Source organism: Diaphorina citri, unplaced genomic scaffold, assembly GCF_000475195.1.
Source record: "Diaphorina citri unplaced genomic scaffold, Diaci psyllid genome assembly version 1.1 scaffold249, whole genome shotgun sequence".
NCBI classification, from domain to species: domain Eukaryota; kingdom Metazoa; phylum Arthropoda; class Insecta; order Hemiptera; family Psyllidae; genus Diaphorina; species Diaphorina citri.
In genome coordinates, this window is record NW_007377686.1 from 239,942 (window position 1) to 258,475 (window position 18,534).

At 38.8% G+C, this 18,534-nt stretch overlaps 3 protein-coding genes across 4 annotated transcripts; 1 reads left to right on the forward strand and 2 right to left on the reverse strand.

Annotated features, from left to right (window-relative positions):
• Positions 1 to 112: 112 nt before the first annotated feature.
• Positions 113 to 10,497, reverse strand: LOC103506591 (protein lin-54 homolog). 2 transcript variants are annotated; one of them, XM_008470987.3, is made up of 12 exons: positions 10,289 to 10,497; positions 9,393 to 9,635; positions 8,912 to 9,156; positions 8,501 to 8,713; positions 7,811 to 7,942; positions 7,232 to 7,330; positions 4,648 to 4,809; positions 4,193 to 4,318; positions 3,116 to 3,408; positions 2,305 to 2,545; positions 1,675 to 1,838; positions 113 to 927 (listed from the first exon to the last, which is right to left on the reverse strand). In XM_008470987.3, exons 1-12 carry the CDS (start codon positions 10,296 to 10,298, stop codon positions 723 to 725), a joined length of 2,133 nt encoding a protein of 710 aa, XP_008469209.1. In that variant the 5' UTR covers positions 10,299 to 10,497; the 3' UTR covers positions 113 to 722. The 2 variants fall into 2 exon arrangements, with proteins under 2 accessions (XP_008469209.1, XP_008469211.1); XM_008470989.3 differs by lacking the exon at positions 4,193 to 4,318.
• A 1,094-nt stretch (positions 10,498 to 11,591) lies between these two features.
• LOC103506593 (ubiquitin carboxyl-terminal hydrolase MINDY-3 homolog) lies at positions 11,592 to 14,794 on the reverse strand. The gene is made up of 4 exons (XM_008470990.3): positions 14,381 to 14,794; positions 13,948 to 14,242; positions 13,693 to 13,807; positions 11,592 to 13,438 (listed from the first exon to the last, which is right to left on the reverse strand). Exons 1-4 carry the CDS (start codon positions 14,490 to 14,492, stop codon positions 12,680 to 12,682), a joined length of 1,281 nt encoding a protein of 426 aa, XP_008469212.1. The 5' UTR covers positions 14,493 to 14,794; the 3' UTR covers positions 11,592 to 12,679.
• A 477-nt stretch (positions 14,795 to 15,271) lies between these two features.
• LOC103506594 (ATP synthase subunit beta, mitochondrial-like) lies at positions 15,272 to 18,097 on the forward strand. The gene is made up of 4 exons (XM_008470991.3): positions 15,272 to 15,480; positions 16,393 to 16,560; positions 17,266 to 17,519; positions 17,825 to 18,097. The coding sequence occupies exons 1-4, from the start codon at positions 15,360 to 15,362 to the stop codon at positions 18,080 to 18,082; spliced, it is 801 nt and encodes a 266-aa protein (XP_008469213.2). The 5' UTR covers positions 15,272 to 15,359; the 3' UTR covers positions 18,083 to 18,097.
• Positions 18,098 to 18,534: the final 437 nt, after the last annotated feature.

Genomic DNA, 18,534 nt, shown 5'->3' on the forward strand with positions numbered 1-18,534 from the left:
TCACTATGTGCTCTATCTCGTGGATTTTACAGTATTAACTTGATAATGTCCACACTGCGATGTGATCTCCTATACTTTATGTGGAAAATGGTGACGAAATTATAGATCATTGTTTTTGTTACTTAAAAATATTTCAATTTCAATGCTCGTTTTTATTTTAATCTTTTCACCTAATAGGTACATAAAATCATTTTTATTCACAGGGTACAATACAAAAAAACTCGTCATTGAATAACTTAAATACATTCTTATATTACATTTGTAACAATTATTTTAAATAAATAATATGACAAACACAAATAAATAGAATTGTTTGCAAGTAATTTTTGCTTGAAATTGTTACTAGGGGGTGTCCCGTTCGTACAAGTCAAAGGGATAGAACATATGTGCGCTCGTCTGTTTAGCGAGCGAGTGTACTGACCACTAATGGGTAAATGCGTAAATGGGTCAATATGTTCAATAGATGAATTTTTGAAAGGAAACAGTAGTCCTCTTCAACGAATCCTTTACCAAGCAGTAAACTTCATTATTACCGTGGTCGAATTTTTATGGTCTCGAGCTTTGACTGGGAATGTGGGATTTGAACACGCGGCCTCCTAATTACTGGACAAGCTCTTCATCACTGAGATACCAAGATTAAAGGGAGCAGCTTACCTGATATTGCTTGAATATTTTATACTAAGGCGTGGACTTGAACCGGCACCCTCTGTACTCGGTGACTACTAGCTATTCGAGTGCGAAGACTTCTGACTGAGGGATTTACTGGCGATGGCGATTATTTGCTGCAAACAGTTGCCACATTCTTCTAGGATGATTTTCTGAAGGTCCTCTTCTTCAATATCAAATTTCTTAGCTTTGTCTGCTTGGGCAAACAAACAGTGGCAGGTGGCTTGTACGATTGTTTCCGACATGAAGCTAAACGCTAGCCTGCAAAACAAACAATTCGTATTTTATTCATCTTTTACTGAGATTTCAAGACCGGTTTTTGAAGGTTTAAGAGAGAGAGAGAGAAGGAAAAAAAATGGTACAAACCTATGTGAAGGACAAACCTTACTACGTCATATTGAACTTAATTTCACTTCGCCATATGTTGCTGGCGTAAGGGCACCCGCAAAATTGCCAGAAACACGTGAAAATGCCACAAAAATAAGGATGGTAATTAAGATGGTAGAGAATGCCTTAGGCATTAACCCCACCCTTGATCAAACTTTATTTTGTATTTATATTTTGTATTTATATTGTTACCATCTGTATCTGTAAATAAAGTTTGATTCAATTGTATAATAATAATGTATTTTCCTTACGGAAATGGACCACTTCCCCTCGTATGGCGTGGTAGTGCTTGTGCATACGAAACGTACCATCTTGAAGAGGGGAAATCGTTTCCCTTTCTGAAAGGAAAGGCACCCTTATTTAGCTCCGAAGTGTTTACTCTACACCCTACGTCTCTGACGTGGTTGTACTTCCGAACTCTCTAGCTCTGATTTTCATTCCAATACCGCGTTATGGCGGAACTGAATACTACTCGACAGTGGCTTCCGAAATTTAGGACGCGGCGTTCACTCGAAGAGCTACTAACACCAGGAGGGGAGGTGAAATGAAAAACGCGCATAAACGCAGCGTTGGGATGAAAAACAGAGCTTCCATCTCGAAATATAATTCTAATTTCCTTACTTTGTACTCCACAGTCGACTGTGATCCTCATCCTCGGCCATTTTGTTTTTCCACGCCTCCATGGGTTTATCAGTCCTCTCCGTCTGGCAGAGTCGTAGGAACAGATTCTCTTCAACATTACGACACGACACACACTTGCAGTTATTTGAACACGGGATTTTAGCCTGCGTGTCGGGAGAAAGAGAGATATTAATTACTCAATCAATTTTTACAATTCTTGAGCCAGACTCAATCAATTTTTACAATTCTTGAGCCAGGCACTCACTATCAGGTAAACCTGACAGGTACGGCTGATCAGGTCCGCCTGTCAGGTCTACCTGATACCTGATGAGTTTACACACTATCACAGTGGCTGGCCTTGAAAATTATGGAATAATCTAGTCAACTTGAAAGGGTAGCATGCCTACTTTGTAAGCGCTAGGTCGCGGGTATGATTCTCGCCCGGGGCAAACTATCCCAAACAGATAAGGTTTCTTCTTTCTTCGCTTTCGAGACAGTAAATCCTCAGCAAATACAATCTCTCTGTCAAACCTCATTTATTGATATAATCTTGAAGAGGTGGGTCTTCTTGAATCAATTTTATGAAGGTGTGGGGATCTAAGTTTGGGAAAATGTGCACACTTCACTCACCTCGTAACATTCACAGTAGTTTTTCAAACAGCCGGATCGTTTGCAGTTGCAGCCCTTCGTATGTCGCCTCTCTCCCTCGCCCACCAGGCACTTCCCAATCTTAGGTCGAAACGCATTGGGATTTCTCTCGAGACATTGCCGTATAGCGTGGTGCCGATCATCCTCGTGTTCGATGTTGTTGAAACAGCTGTTACAGTTGCACTGGTAACAGAACTCCCCGTTGGCGAAACAATCACAATACCTGAAACAGAACGGATTGCATTACATTTACACAGTGCGTGTCGGACCTTACAATGGAAATTTAAATCGTGCAAACTACCACCATCATAATCACCAAAGAAATTCCCTTTTTGGCCAGCCTAGTTAGCTTGGTTGGTAGAGCGTCTGCCTCGTAAGCGCTAGGTCGCGGGTTCGATTTCCGCCCAGGGCGGATTTATCCTGAAGGGATAAGGTTCGTCCTTGGAACGGCTGGCTTTCTCCTATCCTGTCCTCCTTCTCTCTTCGATTTCGGGACGAAGGGACCTTAGCAGTTATAGTTCCCTCTATCAAACCTCTTGGAAAAAAAAGACTCCCAAAATCATACCCAAGAAACGCAGCTGAGCATAATTTAATAGGATAAGGAAAGCCGTGTGATGTTCACACCAGATTTTCAAGTCAAAGCGTATTCGATTATGTAACTTTTTTATGTTCACACTTGCTCCGCAAAGCGGAATCTCGCAATCTCATTGCTTCAGCCATGTTTTACTATAAAAAAAGTCACATAATCGAATACGGCTTTGTATTTAATGAAAAAGCACAGAATAAAACTTACAGCTTGAGGCACATGGACTTTGTACAGTTGCACGGTTTGCGGGGCCGAATCCCGTTGGGTTCGAGGGTTCGAGCCCCGGCCTGGTTCGCTTTGGCTTCGTAAGGAGTGGCGGAGGTGTCCTCTGATTTGACACTAGCATCGTCAAAGTCGATATTGTCACTAGGGGTGGGAGTAGCGGGCGGCGCAGATTCCGGCAGAGTTTTCAGCTTGACGGCTTGAATGACGGGAATGTCGCCAGACTGAGAGGAAGGAGTGACCGTGCTACCGGCTGAGATCACATTGTCTGGTTTCAACTGGAAATAAAAATAATAATTAAAATTAAATTTAGAATAGGAATAATAAAATCTAATTTAAGAAACACTGAAATGAAACCTTAGAGATACCAATGAGTCCCTTTTTTCTAGCACCAACACGAGCCTCGGAACCCAGTTAACTCTATATTATGAATATTATGATCCAATGTTGTTGTTGTAGTGGCTTTAGCTTTCGCCGAATGGTGTTGGCAGAGTAAAGAAAAGACATCTTTTTGTACCTGCCATACACCGGGGTGATGGTCTCTAACCACGTTTAATTGGCTCGTCCTGGACCACAGTCGTCCAGAACCTTTAAAAGCAGGGAGAGCCCTTTGAAACTGCCAGCTAGCTAGGCTGGTTAGGGTTAGCTGTTTCCCTCCCTGTTTATAGTTCCACAGCCAGACGCTAGTCTACTCTCTGTTTAACGTCCCCTAGCCAGACTATCCAGGCTAACGCCGATCCGCTACAGATGAAGTGATTAATGATACAATAATTATGATCAAATCATCATAGTCACTTTGATGTCAAGGTATAAATAAGTAAAACTCAAATATTTTGTTTGAGGTCAAGGTCAAGTATGTTTCGTACTTCGGGTCAAGGTAAAAATAAGCAACGGTCAATACTTCGCCTAAAGGTCAAGGAATAAACAAGTGAAGGTCAAGTTATAAAAGAATAAGTACATAAAAGGTCAAGTGTATGTATTTTACCTTGAGGTCAAGGTATAAATAAGTACATACCTTGAGGTCACGGTATAAATAAGTACAAGGTCAAGTATGTATTTTACCTTTAAGTCCATGTCAGCAAGATAACTGGCTGGTACTAATATACAGGTGGAAGAAGAAGAAAAAGTAGGGACAGAGCTTACTGAACTAGTGTTGCTATTGCCTAGGGGTACCAGTTTCACCGAGGTCTGGAAACACATGGAAACATTGTGGTATAGCCTAGCATGTCAACATGACTCGTTATGAAGTTTTAAGCCCAAAACCACATTCTGAGATAATCAATTTTTAAAGTTAATTAGACTTCCGTTGTTACAGTTCTCTCAGTCAAACCTCTTCAACTATCCTAAAGAGATTAGGCTGGTTCTCAGAACGCCTGTGGCTGTCTAATGTCTATCCTGTACTCCTCTCTTTGATTTTCTACCAATAAAACCTCCGGTGTTACAGTTCCCTCTGCCCAAACTCTTCACATGCATGCTGGGTAAGTCGACCAATTGGATAGGGAAGGAAGTATACTTACTGTGTTAGCATCGCTGGTGGTATTAGCAGGAGTAGAGCCAGTGGTATTGTTGACAACATTAGACAAGAACACTGTGGTAGGTGCAGTGCTTGTGTTAGGAGCCACCGCTCGCGGTCTGATACCCCCTGGTGAACTGGTTTGAAGGATGCGTACATATTGAACCTGTAGGAAAGCAGAAGAGGAGAAATGTGTCAATCAACAGACGAAACCCAAGTATCAAACCTTTCAATCCTTGAATCAAGTGTTACTCGAAGAAAAAAAAAAAATCCTGCCAAAGGTTAGCAGAGAAGAGAATAACCTGCCTCGGTGGCGTAGTGGTCAAGACGCTCGCCTGGTAATCAGGAGGGCGTGGGTTCGATCCCAGCCGAGGTATGGAATTTTATCCTCATTTATTTGAGAATTTGACCACATAATAATGGAGCTCTCGGGGTTAGGTGGTAGAGAACGCCTAAGGCGTTAACCTCGCCTAGTGGTTGCCTTCCACTCGAGAGTCTATTATTATTATTATTATTATTATCAAGGTGTGTCCACACATAGTCGAAGGCCGTCGATCGATGTGGATCGACGGGCAGTCGACTGTGTTTGGCCATACCTTTTGGCACAACATCGTGTCTCTTCTCGCCCCTCTGGTGAGAGGTACATATACTACGGGATGGGCATGCTACAACACAGTCCACACGCGTCTAATGTAGCAGTTGTTCCAATGCTACGAAATAAAAACGGCGCGGCGGTTTTTTTTTTTTTTTTTTTTTTTTTTTTTAATAATAATGTATTTTCCTTACGGAAATGGACCACTTCCCCTCGTATGGCGTGGTAGTGCTTGTGCATACGAAACGTACCATCTTGAAGAGGGGAAATCGTTTCCCTTTCTGAAAGGAAAGGCACCCTTATTTAGCTCCGAAGTGTTTACTCTACACCCTACGTCTCTGACGTGGTTGTACTTCCGAACTCTCTAGCTCTGATTTTCATTCCAATACCGCGTTATGGCGGAACTGAATACTACTCGACAGTGGCTTCCGAAATTTAGGACGCGGCGTTCACTCGAAGAGCTACTAACACCAGGAGGGGAGGTGAAATGAAAAACGCGCATAAACGCAGCGTTGGGATGAAAAACAGAGCTTCCATCTCGAAATATAATTCTAATTTCCTTACTTTGTACTCCACAGTCGACTGTGATCCTCATCCTCGGCCATTTTGTTTTTCCACGCCTCCATGGGTTTATCAGTCCTCTCCGTCTGGCAGAGTCGTAGGAACAGATTCTCTTCAACATTACGACACGACACACACTTGCAGTTATTTGAACACGGGATTTTAGCCTGCGTGTCGGGAGAAAGAGAGATATTAATTACTCAATCAATTTTTACAATTCTTGAGCCAGACTCAATCAATTTTTACAATTCTTGAGCCAGGCACTCACTATCAGGTAAACCTGACAGGTACGGCTGATCAGGTCCGCCTGTCAGGTCTACCTGATACCTGATGAGTTTACACACTATCACAGTGGCTGGCCTTGAAAATTATGGAATAATCTAGTCAACTTGAAAGGGTAGCATGCCTACTTTGTAAGCGCTAGGTCGCGGGTATGATTCTCGCCCGGGGCAAACTATCCCAAACAGATAAGGTTTCTTCTTTCTTCGCTTTCGAGACAGTAAATCCTCAGCAAATACAATCTCTCTGTCAAACCTCATTTATTGATATAATCTTGAAGAGGTGGGTCTTCTTGAATCAATTTTATGAAGGTGTGGGGATCTAAGTTTGGGAAAATGTGCACACTTCACTCACCTCGTAACATTCACAGTAGTTTTTCAAACAGCCGGATCGTTTGCAGTTGCAGCCCTTCGTATGTCGCCTCTCTCCCTCGCCCACCAGGCACTTCCCAATCTTAGGTCGAAACGCATTGGGATTTCTCTCGAGACATTGCCGTATAGCGTGGTGCCGATCATCCTCGTGTTCGATGTTGTTGAAACAGCTGTTACAGTTGCACTGGTAACAGAACTCCCCGTTGGCGAAACAATCACAATACCTGAAACAGAACGGATTGCATTACATTTACACAGTGCGTGTCGGACCTTACAATGGAAATTTAAATCGTGCAAACTACCACCATCATAATCACCAAAGAAATTCCCTTTTTGGCCAGCCTAGTTAGCTTGGTTGGTAGAGCGTCTGCCTCGTAAGCGCTAGGTCGCGGGTTCGATTTCCGCCCAGGGCGGATTTATCCTGAAGGGATAAGGTTCGTCCTTGGAACGGCTGGCTTTCTCCTATCCTGTCCTCCTTCTCTCTTCGATTTCGGGACGAAGGGACCTTAGCAGTTATAGTTCCCTCTATCAAACCTCTTGGAAAAAAAGACTCCCAAAATCATACCCAAGAAACGCAGCTGAGCATAATTTAATAGGATAAGGAAAGCCGTGTGATGTTCACACCAGATATTGACCAAGTCAGTCTTTGAAGTTGTGAAAAGACTATAATTATGAAAAGAAACTCACTGGAACCTAGTGCATTAGATATACAGCTCTGATCCTGTTTTACCTTCTGAGATTCTGGGAGTTAGTACACTACATATACAACTCTAATCCTATTTTACCTTTTGAGACCCTGGGAGTTGAATCTGCTGAATCCCTAGTGCCGACATTTGTGAGGCTGGGATACGAATCACCTGGCCTGGCTTGTTTTTCAGTGTGTTCTGAAATGTAAGAGATCCATAGGTTAGTATACTTCATAAGTTTATAGCGTTTGAGGACAAGAACAAGGAATCTTTCCCTAATTATGAAACTCACATTGAAAACACTTATTAATCAACATTAAGGTTATTGTGTCCACACATGTTTGTGTAGACACCTCAATTTATGTAGGTACAAAAAGTCTCTTCCAAGTCAGACAGACAAATTTTGGCCAGTTTGGCGTTTGGAATAGATGCTTCAGTGCAGTTTGAGAGCTAGTATTTTGTTAATAAATATGGTTCTTAAAGTAATTAAAATTTCTCCCATAATGTAGTAGGTGATTTCGTTCACGATAGCTATAAGGACGGTACCTCCCGCGATGTGGGCGTGAGGTACTGGTACCTGGTGACAGTAGACCTTTTCTGACAGGACATGACTCCCATGATGTCACATGATCTCAAGTGACTTGATGGCATTGTGTTTCTATCTTTGGTCTCATTTACCTGTTTCACCAGTATTCTCTGAGGAACAAACGCTGTTGACTGGGTAGGTCCTGGAGCTGGCAATATCTTGGCTGGTGACTTTACCATGACCTTCTTCGGGGATGTCACAATTCCTTTGTTGATAATTATGTTCTAGAAAGGAAAAATGTTTGCAATAGTGTTATTAAAAGAGAGTAATGAAGATTCTATTCTGGTAATAATGAAGGTATCTAATTCCCCCCTCCCCAACACACACCTCCCCTCCCCCCATTAAAATTATTTTTTTGGGGTTAAAACCATCTTATCTTACTCACTTGTTCACATTCTAACCAACTCTTCAAATTACCTCATTAGACTGAGTGCATCCAGAAATAAATAACAAACAGCAACTCATCTAGATATAAACCTTGAACAATGTTACTTAACCCTTAAGTCCTACATTGAGTGCAACAAAGTGCTTAAGTTACTGGCTGATCTACTCACATATGTGTAGTTAATAATGATAATAATGAGAAGTTTATTCATTCCAATTCACAATTACTTCTCTTTCTGAATAAAGCCCTGTAAGTACTAATGTACTTTTAGGGTATTCTTTCAACTTGCTTATTCTTCTTTTGTTCTTCTGGTTATTTTCAGGACAACGTTTATATTTCATTGCTTCTTAAATAAAAATCTTCAATACTCTTTTTCATAGTTCAAGTGTTCACTTACTTTAGTTCCAGAGGCAGCAGGTATAATCTGTTGCAATTTCCCTGGTGACAAGAGACCAAACTTCTGAGCTTGGGCCAATGTTATGGTTTTGGCAGTATTGTTTGATTGACCAGCCGATACAATCTTAACAAAACTTTGCTTGTTTGAGTCAGGGCCTGCCAGAATGAAAGACTGGCCTGAAGAAGCTTGACTTACAACCGCTTTTGTCATAATCTGAGAACAAGAAAAAACAAGTTGCTTAGTACCATTGTCAATCAATGTATCCCTGAATGATGTATGCTAGCCATGGAAAGCAGTATATCTATAACTCTACTGCTGAGGGTTTTCTACTTGGTGCAAAATGACACTCAAGTAGTAGAACACCTTTGGGAAGGGTGGTGAAATAATCACCCACCCTTAAAACAAACTTACATTTCTTGACCCTGTAGCCAATGAGGTGACTGGTTTCTTGAAACTGGTTACATTAGACATTGACAGAGGTCTCTGCAGCACATTTTGGGGGCCTTTAGCATTCACCACTCTAGTGGTGATGATTTTCTGAGTACCAGGCAAGTCACCACTTGATATTTGAATCCCAGCAGATGTTACAATTACATGTTCGGTGGAAGATATGTTGTTTGAACTTGATGTTTCATTGTTTGTCTCTGATGACTCAACTGGAATAAATAGAGAGATTATGAGGTTAATTTTCTCGATGTTATCTAAACAGACCTAGTGGCCTGGTCATTGTTCCACATTCAACAGATCCTCAACTGTCAGTCTGTCATCATTAGACTGCACCAAAAAAGTGAAGTATACACTTTGTTAGATTGTATTTATCTTATTGTAGGTATTGACATTAATTTTGAGACCTTTTGTGTTAGTTTGATGATTTATTTTTTCATTGCCTCACCTGTTTCCTCTGTGGTCATTATCATATTATTTTCTTTCTCCAAGAAATCCACTTGATTCTCCGAGGGTTCCTCATCTGGATTGGACACAACAATTGTTTCACTGTTCTCTGCTGATGGCTCATGGTCATCACTGGTGATAGCATCCAAATAATCTCCGGAGTGGAGAGATATAGAATCCAAATCCATTTCTGATTTTACATTGGAAGATTCAACGTCCACAGACAAAGAATTACTTGGAGAGCCTTTAACATAAATAATAATCAGAGTATGTTTGAAACTTGCATTTTTCAAATACCTATATCATGGTAGTTCCGTGTGGAAAAGCACCCTAGTCATACCCACTTGTTCCCAGGAGCTCAAAACTGGAATATGTATGAATCAATGTCCTCACTATGGTCAAATATGTTTTTTTTTTTTCTGATCCCAACTTTGAATGGGTTTTCAATAGTGATAGTAATAAGTAGTTATCGGAAAGTTCTGTATGAAGCATAAGGTACAGGAACAAAATTTCTCAATTGAATTTTTTACTTGAACAAAACCAACATACCTACCTACTTATCCAAATGACACAGTGGAATTCACCTGATAAAGACCTAAAACCATTAATATTACAAAGAAGTGCTTTAGGCAATCTCTGACGGACCTATGACATACCAGAGAGAAGCATTGAAAATAATTGATTACAGAGTCAAAACAAAAGCACAAAATTAGCTTTCCACATATGAATGAATAGAATCAGTGGGTAAAAGAGAGCTCATTGTTTTAACCAAAGATACAACATTAGTTACGCTGGTAGATTTTGAATTTTGAAAAACTGGTACAAATTTTTGAAAGCAACGTATGATCCCGTATGAATTCATTTTTCGTACGAAAAGATGATGATTTCAAATCTTACCTGATGACATAGTTTCTATTTCATGCTGTAACTTTTCTCAGGGCAAACCAACCGATGTAAATCCAACGCGAGAACCAAGTTTGAGCCTCCAAGATCCTTTTGAGGTGTGAAAACACTTGAATTCAGGTTTCGCACAATTTTCTTCAAAATTTAAAAATTCAAAGTTCTCTTTCGAATGAAAAAGTAGGCGCCATTTGTCACAAATGAAATTTGTTCTTTGCGCACTTTTCGTAATGGCGTCCAAAATGACGCGCGGTATTTTCAGATAGAAAATAATATTTTTTAGAAAGATTCAAATTCAGGGTTTCAGGGTAATTTATTAGATAATATTGATTAGTATGGCAAATTTACTATAATAAATCAATATTTATCTTTTAATCATTAAGTTAGAGCCTTTAATAATACACTTGAAATGGCATTACTATTTAATTTTTTAGGTAACTTTTTTTTCGTTGGTCAACCTGTTTTCTGGAGTAGAGGGACGCCATCGATTTTTTTAAATTTTTAAAATTAAATCAAGTTAAATCAATAAAATTACATCTTTTCAGACTTCATACACCTTTGCTAAAGACATTTCTTATTCAATAAATTTCCAAATTGCCCTTGTCTCTGCATATCTATCCTTCCAAACTTCAAGAAAAAAATTTCTTCCATCATTGCCAATGGCAAATGTTTTCAAATGACGCGCATTGATAACAAAAATTTGTGCTCGTTGCATACAGCTGGCGCGCGTTCCTTGAAAAAAAAAAAAACATTGTAGGCACCCTGTACTTCGCATGTCACAAAAGTTATGACGCACCTAAGTTACCTACAGAAAAAATCAACTTATTGAAGAAGTTTGATAGAGGGAACCCTGTCGATAAATCGAAGAGATTACAGGATACAAGAAAGCCAGCCGTTCCAAGAACGAAATGAACCTTAGCTGTACTTTTTTAGGATAAAGTTTGTACCGCGTGGGAATCGAACCTACGACCTAACGCTTACAAGGCAGGCACACGTTATGGAATGCGGATTTTGCCTCTGATTATTTATATTATAATACCTTTGGATTACTCCTCATCTGAGGGTCCTTTTTTCCAGGGGATTAAAATTGAAAATAAGGCCATAGGTACCTACAACTCAGTACATTTTATTTATTTTGTCTTTTGCAAATCGCAGTTCTAGCGAGATCGCAATTTTTTGGTTGAACTATATAAAAAAAAAATGTACAAAAACTGTAGATTGGTACGTTGGTAGGTACCTAAAATAAAATAAACAATCAAAGAATATTATAAGTTTAAATTAGATAGATACAACTCTCTGATTTAATTCCTCAGTCATTGATTTATTATGAAATTAATAAATTTGTTTCAAACTAATAGGTATAATGAATAAATAAACAAAAAGATTTTTCCTTGATGTGAAAAATAAACTAAATAAATGGAAAAGAAAAAAAAGGGGGGGAAACAAGATGTAGAGGTGCATATGGCTAACACAACACTAGTTGGAACAATTCTAAATTCTAAAGGGGGATTTGTGAATAATCAATGAAAACCAATGTCTGGATTCTGGAATCACAGTCACATTTGGCCAGAAAACAGTTTGTATCTCATGGGTCAAATTATAATTATTTTCAAGTTTGGACTGTTGACAAATTGCTGAACTAAACCCAACAATGATTTCCCCCCTGAACTATGAATATAAATTGTGTCTACCTACCTAGGTATTCAAGTATTAGAGTGATTAGGATATTATTAATAAATTTAGTACTGCTGCACTTATTATTTTATACAAGTGAAATTAAAAAATGTAAAAAACTGCCTGGACAAAGCCATAAAGGTGTAAACGTTGAGGTTTAATTTTAAATCACATGAAAAACGAGAATAATAGTGTTGACACTACATGGTGTCCATAATACTACCTAGCTACACACAATTTTTAAATTGGCTTAAGTCATACCCTTTGCAGTTAGGATTGGTTGTGTGTAGGCACCTTAATACAATGTACTAGGTATGTATGTATCAGTGTTATGAAAAAGTACCTACAAATTCAGTAGGTAGATGATAAGCTTGCTACAGTCCTCATAATATGGTAAAGTCACCCCAAAATTAGACCCATAAAAAACAAAAACACATCCCAAATGCTTTTTTTTTTTTTTTTTTTTTTTTAAAACACATTTTTATTTATTTAAATACATTCATTATTGGCAGGAAGATTTTAATAGATTAATCTCATTATTCTCAAATTTTAACTCCACAGAAGTCAAAACAAAACAGAACATCTAGGATATTCATTTGATTTTGTTATTAACAAAATTTCTCCTCTGTACAAAATGGAAAAATAACAAATACTCATTTGACATCAGCTAGGAAGGAATATCACAAGACATTTTATGATGCCACTGTTTAGAGATTAGTTGAGGGATGGGGTGACCCCATGAACCCAGCTAAGCTCAATGCTAGGCCACTTGGTCTGCAGACATGTTAGCATAGGATTGGTTTCTAGCAGGCAGTTGATATTACATTCAAGAAGAACACAGTGTGCCATTCTGTACATAACTTTACGTTCATAGTTTGACCTTGCCAATCCATTATAGTGGAAGATATCAAACATATCAGGTGGAGGTTTCTCTGGGTCACCAAAAAACTCATCCATAAATGCTGACAGGAGAATGATTCCCAGCTCATCAGGGTCTAATTTTTTCCTCATGATATCCACATAGTTAATGTCAGAGACTAGATCCAATTTGGCTAACAGGTTCTGCAAGTGATCACTAGCAATGAAATTGTTACCATCTGGGTCAAACATTTTAAAAACACGTCTGGCTTTATCAGCAGAACTTTCTAAACAAGCTAAGCGTTTCTCAAAAGAAAATGTCACTGTCAGGTGTGTCTCAGATCCCAATACCCATACTGGATTAATGGGGTTCTTTAAATAAGACCCCACTTCACAATATCTCAGATGTTCTAGCAATGTGAGGAATCCAATTTGGCTTTGTTGATTAATACCTTGTAGTTGTAAACCATCTATGTCTTGAACATGGTCAAACACATAGTTTACAGCACGTCCAGTGATCATTAGGTTGATAAGACTCTGACTTCCATAACCAAACTCCCTATCTATGAGAGGCTCAGTAATGTCCGATACTTCTAACCTTAGCCTGGCAAGTCCCTGAAAAATAAAGCAAAACAGAAATAAATATTTTATCTATTTTCAGGCCTGCCCTCTATCATGAACAGAGTCAGACATTTGTCATTATGGTCATGGTGCCATATTTTGGTACAATGTCATAACATGCTTTAAAATGGCAATTTTGCTACTTTTTCAAAATCCTACCTTTCAAAATCCTACCTTTAAACAGTGCACAAAAACTAAAGCATAATGCACAAATAGGTTGTTTAGGAATAGTACCTAAGAATACTTACTTTGGAATAGAGTACAGAATAAAGAAATAAAAGAACGCCAAATCTATTATACAGCAGATCTATCCTTTGATTGTAAAATTGTTCTACTTCATCACAGCTTGAACATGACTGCACCCTGCAAAACACAAAAATTTGGTATGTACCTAAGTTTTCTGAAGGACCCTAGACATCAAATTGAGTAGGGTACATCCACTTGTTTAATGTGCTCACAGAAATCAGTGTGGCAGTACAGTGTCACACAGAAAATCTACTTACTTTATCTGAGAATGAAACTGGTCAAAGCTATAATCTGGTGATGAAGCCTCTGTTGCATCAATGTACACAATGTGAAATGTGTTGGAATCTACTGCTTGCTTCAGCATCTCCACAACAGCATGTACCAGAAGTTTGTTTTGATCTTCTTGCTCGATAGTTCTCCAGTTATCATTGACAGGATCAACGTTTTGTATAATATACTTAAGAATAAAAGCTTGGGCTGGAGCCAGCACAGCACAAGGTCCACCTTCATACTGGACCAGTGCAGTTGGTTCATCAAGAGAAAATTGAAACCCTGTAATCAAAAAAGGAATAACTAAATGCTTTTAGAACTAGGAACATATTTGTATCTGGTTAAAGTTCTTCCTCGGGTTTGAACACACTGCTTGTAGTCACTGAAATACCAAATTCTACTCATTGGCTTTTCACTTACCCTGTGTCCATCGGACAAATATGTCTTCTTTAACATTAGTTCCCCAGCACACTCGTACAATGTCACTCAACACATTAGGTGTGATGGAAGACGAACTACCTGCTGCTGTCATTTTCAAAAGTTTTTTAAAGCCAGCAGAAAGTGGATAAACTTTTGTTCTAAAAATCGAGAGGTATTAGGTCCTTTAAAGCATGTACTTATAAGGATAGACCCAAACAGTAGACACCCTTGAGTTAGGTACCATTTAAAACGGTTTACATTATTACTGTTCAAAACACTCTTTGTTAAATGATTTGTATTGGTATTAAATAATATGAAAAGCTAAAACTTAAAGGATAAGATGAAAATTTCCAAGCTCAAATCAAAATTCACACTCAAAATTCTAGACTTCGAAATTCGCGAAAGCTCAAAGCTCGAAAAAAATTGTTTTGATTGTTTTGAAAAGGTTCAAATTATTGCCAACTGAAGTAAGGAAAACAAAAAAGTCACTAAAAAATTAATTCTGATCCACGATCAGTGTTGCCAGATGTACGGTTTTGTACGGTAATCGAGGTCTGGTACGGTAATAACTAAAGTACGGCAGGCCTCCTTCAGATAGGTAGCCATTGAAATTATTATGGCCTGAGGCAGTAAGTGGCCGTGAAATTGGAATCTGTTATCTGTGTTATTAAAAAAGTCGCATAATAAAATACGGCTAATCTTTTCAAGTTTAAAAGCAATGTATGTGGAAAAATAAATAATTATGAAGTTACGAGAGTCTCTAAACTTTGCCCACACCCTGTTTCTTATGTGGGACTAGTTATTTGTTTTCATGTTGCCTAACATGTAATGACTATGACCGCGCATGCGCGAAATTTTGTAATCAGCTGATGTGACGTCAATTTTTTCTCAAATTTTCTATCAAGGAGTGAACAGTGAACACCGCTCCGCCGAAAGTTTTGAGTTCCGATTTGTCTTTCCTGTGAAGTACGTCGTCAACATGTTAGGAGCTATATCTAGGGCAACTGCCGGGGCTTTAAAAGCTGTCAAGCCCACTCTGAACCCAGCTTTACTGCAAGGAGAAGCCTCAAAGGCCGTCGCTGGATTCACCATCAACAAACGTGAGTAGGACTTCAATGGAGAACCTCACTTTTTATTGGATTATCAACTTGTGTCCTTTTGACCCTCACAGGCGTGATTGCTTGGAATCTCCGTGGTTTTCCACTTTATTTCCCTTCAAAACATGATTTTAAACCTTTGAATCTGCACGATTAGTTCTAAAACATTCTTTAAAACCTAATGGTTCATCTGATTTGAGCTGATAAAAATAGGAAGTCCTTGAAATAACATGGTTTCCAGTGTAGCAGAGCTATCAGCCTATTTGCTAAGGTTACAGAATGTTCTCTCATATCTTGAGTAGATAATACCTGACTTTAAATTCTTGTTGATTGGAAGCTCAAAGCTACTCCAGATGTTCATTTTGTATCTTCTTATTCACTTGGGTGTGACATTGAGTGAGGTGTTATGTAGCTGGTATCTTCTTCAGTTTTTGTAGGTCATTTGTAAGGCACATGGATACTAAAATAACTTAGAGACACTGCTTTTGCCAAGCAATTTACTGATTCAAACTTCTTGTTACTGGAGTATTTATGCAATGTTAGACCTTGTTTTAATTTTCATTTTGAATTATATTTTAAGGAAAAATCAATTATTATCTCATATGTATCTACTTACTAGGCTAGCCTTTGGTTATGAGGGTATAGGGTATACTGGGTCAATGGATCAAAGATCATGGTATTGATTAAATTTTTGCACATTGTGAGGTTAGGCTTAGACACAGGCTCTTTACCCAATTATTATTAATCCAACTTGGGATACATCTTGTTTGAAAAACTGGTAAATTATCCTGATAGAAACTTGACAAAGAACCCAATCATTAGGTAGAATTAGACAGCAACCTACAGTGGTCTGTTTGCGAAAAAACAATGATAGGTAACTAATCATAAAAATGATCTGTTTTTCACCTTCTACAGACTATGCTGCTAAGGCTGCACCCAAGGGAAAAGGCAATGGCAGAGTAGTTGCTGTCATCGGTGCTGTGGTAGACGTTCAGTTTGATCATGACCTGCCACCCATTCTCAATGCTCTGGAAGTTGAGGGCAGATCTCCCCGTCTGGTGTTGGAAGTTGCCCAACATTTGGGTAAGATAATCATTTTAAGAGAAATACACTAGATTTTAGAAAAAAAGAAGGTGAAGAACAAATAATTGGAGTAGAAAAATAAAGTAGAATACAATGAAGACAGAATGTCTATAAATCAGAAAGTTAGATACTTGGTGAATAGGTCAATTTTGAAATAGGACGAAAATGAAAAATCACAGTGTGAAGCTATGAAAAATCTGATCAATTTACAAAGGGTAGGTTAAAGTTTAAAAACATATCTAGATTTTTTCAAAGAGGGGAGATACGTTAAGAAAGAAAATGAAAAAAAAAAGTGACTAAGGAGGGGGGGAGAAAGATATAAAGAAAAGAGGACTGGAGAAATGTATGTGAGAGAGGACTGGAGAAATGTATGAGAGAGAGAACTGGAGAAATGTATGTGAGAGAGAGAGAAGTAGAGAAATGTATGTGAGAGAGGACTGGAGAAATGTATGTGAGAGAGAGAGAACTGGAGAAATGTATGTGAGAGAGGAGTAGAGAAATGTATGTGAGAGAGGAGTAGAGAAATGTATGTGAGAGAGAGGACTGGAGAAATGTATGTGAGAGAGGACTGGAGAAATGTATGTGAGATTAAAATAAGTATAATAATTACATAACTCTCCTCTTGTAATGGGATTTAGTGTAATAGGACATCTATTTCTAAACTGGTAGCCTAAATAAAGCACTACTTATACTTGCAACTTCCAGGAGAGAACACTGTACGTACCATTGCTATGGATGGTACCGAGGGTTTGGTTCGAGGCCAGGTTGTGGCTGACTCTGGCAATCCCATCAAGATCCCTGTCGGAGCTGAAACTCTGGGCAGAATTATCAACGTTATTGGAGAACCCATTGACGAAAGAGGTCCCATTGATACCGACAAGTCTGCTGCCATCCACGCTGATGCTCCTGAGTTTGTGGAGATGAGTGTCGAACAAGAAATTCTGGTCACTGGTATCAAGGTAAGTATTGTGAATAACGCGATAGACCTCACTTATATTTCTTGAATGAGACTGTAAAGTCCCTTTATTCCAAAAGTAATGATCATAAGACGAGGTGTCTATTTTCTTTGGATTTTATAAAATAGTAAAAACGAATTAAACAAAATGAATGTGTAGTTATTTTATCACACTTTATCACATCTTGTTGCACTGTTTTATCATGCATCTTTGGACTTGCAGTCCTGAGCTAAGAGGATCTCCAGTAAACACGAAAGCAGGGTTTTCTCTTTACTAAAAGATATTTTATACCCCTTGTTCTCTCACAGGTCGTAGATCTGCTCGCCCCCTACGCTAAGGGAGGTAAGATCGGTCTGTTCGGAGGAGCTGGAGTAGGCAAGACTGTACTTATCATGGAGCTGATCAACAACGTAGCCAAGGCCCATGGTGGTTACTCCGTGTTTGCCGGAGTGGGAGAGAGAACCCGTGAGGGTAATGATCTGTACCACGAGATGATTGAGTCTGGTGTCATTTCACTCAAGGACAAATCCTCCAAGGTAAACTTCCTGTTCAACAGTAGGTTCTAAGTTCTGTTTCAGCTTGGATTTTTACTTTCCTTTTCCTACAGGAAGGAAAGTAGTGAATTTGGTACATATCTGGAACTAAAAGGTACAGTACACATTCAATACACCATCATACAGATATGTTTTCCACTATTCATTATGTTATTCCCAACCTAGTAAGCTTGGAGGGTAGCGCACCTGCTTTGTAAGTAAGCGCTAGGCCGCGGGTTCGATTCCCGCCTGGGAGGTGGATTTTGTTCTGAATGGATAATGTTCGTTCTCGGAAGGGCTGACTTTTTCCTCTCCTGTCTTCCTTCTCTCTTCACTTTCGGGATTATAAGACCTTGGTAGTTCCCTCTATCAAACCTCTTCATTTTTTTCCTCTATTCATTATTGTAGTAGCTATTTAACCACATAAACCATTTCGGACATTTTTGATTTACTTATTTTTTTTTTTTTTTTTTTTTTTTTTTTTT